We start from the raw sequence: 9823 nt of genomic DNA, 5'->3' as shown, positions 1-9823 counted from the left end.
AGCCGGCCAGGCGTACAATGCAACATGCAAACAGGTGGGGCAATCTTGGCAGGGATTGCTCTGATTTTGAGTCTCAGACCCGTTGTTTGTGCAGTTCAGCGTTGTTTATGGGCCGTGGAAGTGCAATGTCGCGGCGATGCCTGGTGTGGTTGTAAAACCCGATGAATTAGTGCAAGCTTAATTATTTTCTGTTGCAGATGTTGGCTCCTTATGAATGAAATTTTAAAGGCTTTTATAAAAGAAACAGAAACGAACCTTCACTTGAAAATGAAACAACGGCTTTTAATTCTGAAACTATATAGTACAAAACAATCTAACTATAAAGAAGCCTTTCATTAAACCAGCAGTGAAACAAAACAGCAAAGTACAATAGGGCAGGGCAGGGCACGATACACGGAGCCAGTATACGTCTTGGCTCTGCCTCTTCTGGTTCATGGGACTTGGGCTCAACGTTACTAGGGGCGATAGAGGGCTCAAAAGAGCAGGGGTTCCAAGTGCCCTGAGCTCAGGTCTGGGAGGGAAATGGCTCAGGGAGCAGTGCTGCAGAGATACAGCGGGGAGGAGTTGTTGTTCCAGGTACCCTGTGTTATTCGGGGGCTGCAGAACGTGGCTGAGGGTTTGTTGGTAGAGCCTGCTGCCCTGATAGTGACGTGTGCTGCTGCAACAGGGAATCTTGGCATTTCCCTGTCTTTTTTCTCATACTGGCCATGGCAAGGCTTTCCCTGGCAACTGTCCCGCCATCCTTCGCTACTGCACCAGTCTCCCTCAGAAAGCTCCTTGTCGGATTCCCCTTCAGTCTTTAGATACAACCTCCACCTCCCTGTGGGTTTCAGTTTTCTGGGGACGCTGAGGTCTGCAAACGTTTCATCGCAGGTTTCCGTTTTCTCCCCCTCAGCTTTGCCAGCCACTCGGCTGTTGAGAAGGGCCCTGTTCTGGAGGGGCTGGCCAGTGCAGGTGCTGCAGTTGTTGGGGAGCATTAAAAATAAATAAAAGACCAGCAGTTATTGTTCATGTTCTAAGAGGCTGCGACAGCATTTTCTTGCATGCATTTCTGGCTTCACCTCTCTGAGATCCTTCCCACGCTTGGGGAACCTCGGGGATGGTAAGCGGTGTGTGCTTTGGGATTTTGGTCTGGGCGGTGTATGCCGTTCGGCTTTGCTGTAGTGCCGTGGAGTTATAGGTGCTGGAACAATTTGTATAGAGAGGGTGCTGAAAGCTATTGAACCAAACTGTAAACCCTGAATATAATGAAAACCACTTCAAACCAGGGGGTGCTCCTGCACCCCCAGTATCCCTAGTTCCAGCACCTATGCATGGAGGCGGAGAGGGAGGGGGGTTGGGGAATTATGTTTCTAGTCGGGGGGTGGGGGTGGGAATTGTGTTTCCTGCTCAAGACAGTTTTGCTGTTGCCTTGGAGGTGCTTATATAATGTTACCCTGAGTCAGGTGACGAGGAGGCAGAGAATGGCCTTATTCAAAACTACCAAGAGCAGACCAGCGAGAGATGCTGTGAAGTTATTCACCAAGATGATCCCCCCCCCCACCCCCACCCCCGAAGTGTTGCAGGAGTAGAAGGGAGTTGTGAGCTATACAGGCGCCGGGGGAAGGAATGATCAGGTTGCTGTTTCTCATAATCTCCCAACAAAAATGGAGCCATTTCTCAGCCTTATCATTTGCTTTCTCCCCCCTGCAGAGCTGTCAAAAGTGACAGCACTCTGCAGTGGTTGCCTGAACATTCGCCGTTACCGGTCGGTAAGAATGCGTGTCACAGGGTGTTTACGGGGGAGCTGGGCCCTTTTTAGCTTTATGGGCACACAGTGTTTGTGTCGACCTCATGTAACGTGAGAACACTAACCAAGCTTCCTTTTTTGTAGCCACTGGCTCACTAGACTTCTGCATTTCTCACAAAAGACTGTTCTCCTTCTTCCAATCTGGGGTGGGAGAGAGGCTGTGCCATGCTGGCGGCTGCCATTTTGAGGTGCGCCACAGGGTTGGCGGGGGAGGGTGTTTGCCAGGCTGAGGTAAGGGAAAAGGAAAATGGGTACGAGGGCACATGCCTGCCGTGGCGTTGGTCTGGCTACTCCAGTCAGGGCTTTAGCATGAGATGGAGGCCGACTGCCCTGCTGGAGTAGCTGCCATTTTGGAAAGGTATATGGGAGTGGGGGGAATGGACAACCTAGGCAGATGGAGGGAAAGGAGGGAGGCAGGGACCTTGGCCTCAGAGAGGCTTCTAGCTCACATCTGCCTACAGTGGCTGTGGCCATGGGGCACCTGGAACAGAAGCTAGCCACACAATGTAGCATAATAATAATAAATTAGAACATAACTATTCTAAAAAGACTTACATGCTGAGATTCCCTGCGTAGGATCAGTTCTAGTCTGGGTTGCTGCCTAGGAATTGGGGTTGGTTGCTGCAGGGCGGGAATCAGGCTCGCCTTCTACCTGGGCGGTATCAGGGTCCTGAGTCCTGAAGAGATCCTGGATTTTCAGGGAGATCTCTTCCCCGGGCTCCTCCTCCTATGAGTCTCGCTGGTCATGCTCCGGGGGAGGGAGGGAAGATGGGGAAGAAAGTGGCCAGGGTCATGTGGTTATGTAAAATCTTATCCAGCTCTTCAAAAACTGGACAGGTTACGTGTCCCTCATTGGATATTTTGTCCCTGTTGTTCCTCATTTTAATGTAGGTGTTCTTGAGCTGTTTGCTTTTTCTTTGGCACTGTTTGGCGTCCCAGTCATGGCCCCTCACAGACATCTGCCTAGCAATGTTCACTAGAAGATCTTTATCCTGGTGGCTGACCACGACATGTCTCGCCTCCCCAGAGGGTGATGAGATCCAGGCTCTTGACACGACTCCGAGTGGCTGCTGGAGGTGTGCTGTTGGGTTTCTGGAGTGTTACTGCAGCGATCGTGATAAACTGGAATCCAGGAGCAAATGGACAAAATCTGGTTGTGCACCAGCTCGTACACAGGAGGAGCTGTCCGGTCAACTCAACCCCCGAGCTGGGGGGGCTATGCAGGTAAGCTGACAAGTCAGTAATGGTTGCTAGCAAAGCAGCGTGGGATAGCAGTTGGAGGACTGCCAAAGTAGTGCACGGCGGCATTGCGTGTACTTGAACAATAGACTGGACTAACTGGCTTCGCTGCAAAGTTAGTTCGCTTTGAAAGAGGACTACAGAGTCCTGTGATAAATGTGTAGTCGGTGCACTACAATGAATTGCATTGTGCGCATGCAAGCGTTTTCAAACCACATTAACTCCATTTAGCCCAGTTTAAACTCCCCGTATAGACAAGTGCTCAGTAGTTGCCCTTTGTCGGAAGAAATCATTGTCACGGTGGATTTAGACTCTAAATTGAAATTACTGGCTGCAGAACTAAATGCTGGGGCCAGGCATTCCGTATTGCTCAGCTCAGAGGCAACCCCCCTATGAACTGCAGGCTGGAGTATACAAGGCATGCCAGAGGCGAAATTGCACTGCCATGGGTCCTTCCTGCAAACCTGATTGTCATGCCAGCCTGTTTGAAGGTGGCATCTGGTGCTCATTTTCCCTTCTCCCTACTCAGCTCAACAGCCCACCCCATGCAGCTTCTGCTCCTCCAAATGGTCTTTTTGTTTCTGCTCAGCTCCGTGGAGTATGGACAGGTAGGTGGGGAAGAGGTGCTCTGAACTGGCCTCTCTGGAGTGACCCTAATGGTCCCAATGTTACTGGGGTACCCCTTGGAAAGGGAGCCCTAGGTGGCCATCTCTAAGGCCACACCTGATCTCTGTTCCTGTAGCCCATCCTCACACTTTACTATAGTAGGTGATAATCTCCCTCTTGGGCAGACTGATGTGACTGCGATGCTGATTTTCCTCCACCCAGCCGTTCCCGTTCTGTAACACCTCCTGATGGAGGCACAGAGGCGGCTTGCATTTGTGCCAGCTTTTCAGGAGCTTGTTCATAGTCCCCTGGTCTGTGATGCCCAGTAGCTTCTCTTTCTCTTCCCCCACTTCCGAGGGAGCCGCCTCAGGGGAGTGGGTGTGCCCCAGGCCCATGTCCTGGTTCATGGCCTCAAAGAACTGCTGGATGCAGACCTTGGCGAAGGTCTTGGCGTGCTCTGTGCAGGTCTCGTCGAACAGCTTGCGCTCAATGTCGATGTAGTGGGACCAATACTTGCTCTTCAGGAAGGCAGCTTGAGTGAAGCAGGGCCGGAGGGCCCTGACAAGGAAAGCCAGCATGGTCATCAGCAACACAAAGGACCAGCCCAGAGCCTGCAGGGGTAAAAGGTGGGAAACCAAACTAGTCACAACAAGAAAGACCAAGGGTGGGGCTGGGCTCAAACAAAACCATGTCCTTGATCCCAAGTCCTTGACCTCGCAGGGTTGTTCAGATGCCACCAGTTCAGGCCTCTCTCTAATGAAGACTCTGGTTTGTTTTAAACATACCGCAAAGTCCGTAACCAACAGGAATTGCTTTATTTGCCCACAGGGAAAACCGGACCGTGAGTGGGACAGTGTTTAAGGTAAGCGAGGGGCTGATATGGCCAGCATGGTCTTAATGATGGGGGGAAATATTGTTTGAAAGGTTTAGCAGATCCTGAGCTCTGCCAACTCTCTCTAGATAATGGCTCTACCCTTTCCCCCAGTTATCTTCAATAACTAAATCGGTAACGTTCCGGGACTGGAAGTATCTGGAGGGGAAAAGGGTACCCCTTAGGATTGAGTGTGTGTGTCTGTCTGCCTCTGTTTAGGGTGCCTGTGATAGGAAGGGAAAGGTAACAGGTGAGTTGGAATGAGAGCTGCCCCTCCCTGCTGTGCTGCGGATCCGTTTCTGCCCTAGAGCCTCTGCCAGAGATGTCAATGAAAATGTATCGGCTAGCAGCACAGGTATGAAATGGCTACGCTGCTGAGGGGCCTTGCTGGGACTGAGGGAGGACAGGGAGCTCTCACTTCCTTCTCATGCTATGAAGGGTTAAATGCTGCAGTTCTTAGGCCTGGGATGGAGAAAACCTTTGTAGGTAACTTCAGGCCCCTCGCCCGCTCTAACTCCAAAGCTCTATAGGGTACAACAATGCATTTCTAAGCAAAAGTCTCACATAGTTCAAGTCCTATGATCTTTTTTTCTCTTGTGTTCGAATACTGGTATTTTCCAGACTCTACAGATCAATAAATGTGTTGGCGGAGGGATGGTCTTGTCATTTAGATGCTAGACCAGGCTTGGTTGCTCTGTTCCTTGGGCAGGGGTCAATTCATGGCTCTGCCACAGAGTCCCCTTGTGCAAGATATTTAATCTCTCTGTGCCTCAGTTTGCCTCCTGATAATGTGGATGGTGCCTCATGCAGGATGCTGCTGTTTGGCTCAGTCAATCCACGCTTGGATGCTGTGGTGATGGAGGACCTGTACCAGAGAGATGGGATTAAAAGGCCATAGTCTTTAAAGATTAAGCCCAGTCTGAATGCAAACCAGTCTGAATGCAAGGATAGATTGACACCATGCCCACCTTCTAATGGAGTCCTTTAAGTACCAGGAAATACCCTTTTATGAAATGTACTACCACTCAGCATTTATACTGACACTATAGACAAGAACCGAACCATAGCAGAGCAGATAGATACATTATATGACAGCAGTATGGAAGCGTGTGTACCACTGCCTGCTACTAGTGAAATCAGAAAGATGTGTGTGTCATAGGCTCTATACTGCTAGCAGCTAATGGAGATTCTCCTTCTGCACTAGTGGTAGGAGCCTGTTCTTTTGATAGCAGGACTTCTACCCCCAGCGTGTGGCATAGCAATATAGTAACAACTGTTAAGTTGGAGGTTGACATGAATTTATTACAGCATTACCTGAAAATGGATCATCTGCCAGGGGCTGGTCTCCTAGCAGAGGAATAATAAAGGCTCTAAGGCAGGGTTTCTCAAACTTGGTTCTGCGGACCCTACTCCAGGAGGGCTGCCAGCTCTGCTGACCAACTCCTCCCCCTCCCTCCCAGCGCCTCCAGCATGCCGCGGAACAGCTGTTCAGCAGCGTGTAGGAGGTGCTGGGAGGGAGGGGGAGGTCAGGAGATGGGGTGCGTTTGGGGGAAGGGGCGGAAAGAAGCGGGGAAGAGGAGGGGCAAGGGTGGGGCCTTGGGGAAAGGGGTGGAGTGGGGGCGGGGCCTGGAGCTGAGCAGGGGGCTTGGGAGTCCGTGGAAATTTTAAAATCCAAATGGGGATCCTCGGGTTGCTAAAGTCTGCGAATCGCTGCTCTAAAGAGTTAAGCCATAAAATCAAGTGGCACAGCCAGAACTTAAACCCCAGTAACAAGGCAAATCATCTTGCTTAGACTGCGGGGTGGATTTTACACTTCCCGATGAAAAGCTCAAGGGTATTTGCATCCTTTCTAAACCACGAGGAACAAATAAGCTGAGAGCAGCAGCAGCGAAGTGCTTTGTTGCTGCGGCTGGCTTAGCACTGGGTCACTTGGCATTGGGGGATGTTTACATTGCAAATGAGGAGACCATTTGTGCGTTGTCCCTGTACCTGGGTTTAGATTAGTTATTTCCACACAGACATGCACGTGCCTTTACGTCTCCAGCTGCATTGCATGACAATTACCGTCAATTGTACCAGCCCAAACGGTGCTTCTAGTCCAATGCCCTGTCTCTGATAATCGCCATATGAGTCCTTCATCCACCTGCTCATACGGTGCCATTTAATGGCGTGTCCTGAAGCGTGAGGATCCTTAACCTTATAATTGGTTATCCAACCTGTGTAACTGCAGATGCTGCCCTTATTCAGACAACTGTCTCTTTTTGCTAAGCTGTTAGCCGCAGTAATATCCAGCCTCAATGAGCAGGAGCAGCTAGGCTCTCTTCAGTCTAATTCATAAATTCCAGGGATGGCAATAGAGGGGTCTGGCCTCTGGCCTGCATTAGGACCAGGCTTTCTTGTGCCCTGCCAACCTGCTGGACCCCAGTTGTCAGCGCCAGGAAGGGCAAACTGGACTTGCCTAACGCAGCCTTCCCAAGGAGGGCTCGTGCATCGGTTCTATATTCAGGTACTGTCTCTTTTACAATCACGCACCAGCTGGTGGAGAGTGTTTGCCAATCAGTCTGGAGGCCGGGTTCTGTTCTTGTCTCTGCCACTGATTCTGCCTTGTAGTGTTGGCCAAGTCACTTCCCCTCTATGTGCCTCAATTTCTGTATTTAAAATGGGGATAATGGTACTTGCCCATCCGAGTCTCAGCCCCACAGCAGGTAAAGAGAGCCTCAGGTGGAAGGTGCAATAGCTGTGCTAGGAATGATCAGTCACTTAATATCAAGGTTCCATTTATAAAGAATTGAAACAATTGATAGCTGTTTATATGCAGATTAGCGACATAAAGGAATATAGATCGTTATAAATGGTCAGATAAGCCATGCTAATAAGCAACCTGTGACTTGTTTGACTCTAGCAATCTGATTAGCCATTTATTAAAACAGCTATTAATCATTTATGAACCCTTTATAAATGGAACCGCTATATAAAGTGTGACCAAATTATCATGATTCCAGCAGCCCAGTGGCTATCTCGAATGCTTCCATATGGGGGGGGACCTGAGATCAGAACCCAGCACTTGGGTCCTCACTCCCCAGGCCAGCTTGTGTGGGAGAAATTTCTCCACCAGAAATTGCTACCCTTCGAAAAAAATCTTCCTTTCCCTGGTTCACAGTTCACTAAGCAACTCTTGTTCTCCTTGAAGGCCAATGTCCTGCATTTCTGCTCTCTAACCACCATGCCATGTGGTCCCAGACTCCTCTGATAAAAGAATATCTTGCAGAGGTAGGGTCCTTTGGTCAGAATAGGCAGTTGGCCAAATTCAGCTCTCGTGTAGGCAGATATAACTCTTATTGACTTTAGGGAGAATTGCCCCAAGTATGCCATGGGCTGAATTTAGCCCTGGATTTGTATGGATCATTTGCCTGCCGAAATGCAGCCACTTCTGGAGTGGAACATGGCTATCCATTTAATGGTGCACAGCAACACTCCCCAAGAATTTAGGACAGGAAGTGACTGTGAAAGCTGAATCCAACTGAAACGTCAGGGGGGGATATAGGAAGGCACAATCTAACTACCCACATTGGAATTAGGCTAGGAGGAGACACTGAGGCTGACAACCCTAGTCTTCCAAAAAACCTGACCTGGGATAGTTAATGGTCATGGTGAGCCAAGGCATCAGATTTACATGCCATCCAAAAGCCAGCACCCCCTAGAACCATGCTCAGACACACACTGTGGACCCCAAAGAAAGAGCACTCCCTGTTTTAGGTACCAACACTACTTCCTGCAGCAACCGTGGGTTTCTTCTTGAAAGTCTCCCATCCAGATAGGACCAAGCCCATATAGCACAAGCCCCCCTTACCTGTGAGATGCAGCGCAGGTATCTCACTGCCACCTCCCTGGCCACAAGCTCCTGCCCGCTGTAGATCTCTTTGCAGGGGATGCGGGCCAGTATCCTCCTCATCTCCTTCTCCGACAGGCCCGTGTAGCTCCCGTTCCCCAGCTTCTCCACTGGCACTGAGGTGCTGAACGCACACATGAAGCATTTCCCATCCAGTAGTGTCACGGAGATCCAGACAGCGGGTGCGATCATGGCCCGCTGGGCCATGGAGCAGAACATGTAGCGCAGGACAGCCGGGTCCTTTTGCCTCATGCCCGTGGGCCTCTTCCACTCCTCTGCCAGCACGGACACATTGTTGTTCATCACAAAGCCCAGGAGGAACAAGACCAAGGGGGGCACAAACAGGATGCCCATGCCATACACCAGGTTGTAACTCGGCAAGCAGGGGCAGTTGAAATCAAAGGCGGAGTACATCTGGGCGCTGGCCAGGGCCATGATCCCACAGATGCCATTCATGAAAGATTCCTGATTGGACTGGAGGAACTGGAAGATCATTCGGAACTTATCCATCTTCACGGACAGCCTTTACCTCCCTCCTTTCCTGAACCAAGACCAAGGTCTTGTTCCTCTTTGCTTTATTCTTTCTCCTTGGGAGTCTTTACTCCCTTCCTCCAAGACCCATGGCTCATTTGCAATGATCTCCTTCTTCCTTCATGTTGAATTATTCTATTACCTGGAAAAATGCCCCACTTCCCCCTTCACAATATTTAAAGCAAACAAACTCACCCCTTTCTTTAGCTTATTAAAGAAACGTTGTTTGCAACAATCCCTCGTTTATTTTCCCCGCTTCTAAGAGAGTATTGTCCATGAATCTCGGCTAGTTTGTGGCTTGGTAAATCTGCCTTCTCTGTTCTTCTCAGTGCCCTCATTTCTCCAGTTCTTTGGTCATTGAGACCTTTTATTTGTTGGGGGAGCTGTTGTTATATTTCTATAGTCCAGACAGCAATCTAGGTTCTCAGCAGGAAAGGGAGTTGGCTGGACTCTGTGAACTTGTTTGCAAATGCTACAGGCTAGCTGAATGCTCCTCCCACAGATAATTGGTAAGCAGGTGAAAACACATGATCCACTTCCGTAGGATTGTCTCCCACAAGGATGAGAGCGCACTAATGCAAAAATCAGGATGTCTGGAACATCTCTCTCTTTCTGCCAGGGGAATTGTATTGAGGCTAGCAAAACAATTGGAGTGGTTCCTAGATTTATCAGCTTCCCTTCCCCCCCTTTCACTTCTTTGGGAACTAGTGATGCTGCCGCACTCTGTTGTGTTCTGAGTGGGGTTGGAAGGTAAAGGCAATTCTACAGTGAGGCGGGGTAAAGTTGCCCATGCTCTAGAGTGTGATACATCGGTACAGTATAGAGCTGTTGTCCTATTCTCCCCTCTGCTCCACAGAAGAGCACTCTCGCTTTCAGCCAGACTTACAATGGGACACTT

At 49.8% G+C, this 9823-nt stretch overlaps 1 protein-coding gene across 2 annotated transcripts; it reads right to left on the bottom strand.

Annotated features, from left to right (window-relative positions):
- Positions 1-276: 276 nt before the first annotated feature.
- CALHM1 (calcium homeostasis modulator 1) lies at positions 277-9383 on the bottom strand. 2 transcript variants are annotated; one of them, XR_010589341.1, is made up of 3 exons: positions 8356-9383; positions 2345-4245; positions 277-957 (listed from the first exon to the last, which is right to left on the bottom strand). XR_010589341.1 is itself a non-coding variant. In XM_065552563.1 (2 exons), exons 1-2 carry the CDS (start codon positions 8902-8904, stop codon positions 3778-3780), a joined length of 1017 nt encoding a protein of 338 aa, XP_065408635.1. In that variant the 5' UTR covers positions 8905-9383; the 3' UTR covers positions 283-3777. The 2 variants fall into 2 exon arrangements, 1 of the variants encoding a protein (XP_065408635.1); XM_065552563.1 differs by having other exon boundaries at positions 283-4245.
- Between the last annotated feature and the right edge of the window lie 440 nt (positions 9384-9823).

The sequence above is a fragment of the Chrysemys picta genome, chromosome 7 (genome assembly GCF_011386835.1).
Source record: "Chrysemys picta bellii isolate R12L10 chromosome 7, ASM1138683v2, whole genome shotgun sequence".
NCBI classification, from domain to species: domain Eukaryota; kingdom Metazoa; phylum Chordata; order Testudines; family Emydidae; genus Chrysemys; species Chrysemys picta.
This window is presented reverse-complemented; position numbering and strand designations above follow the sequence as displayed.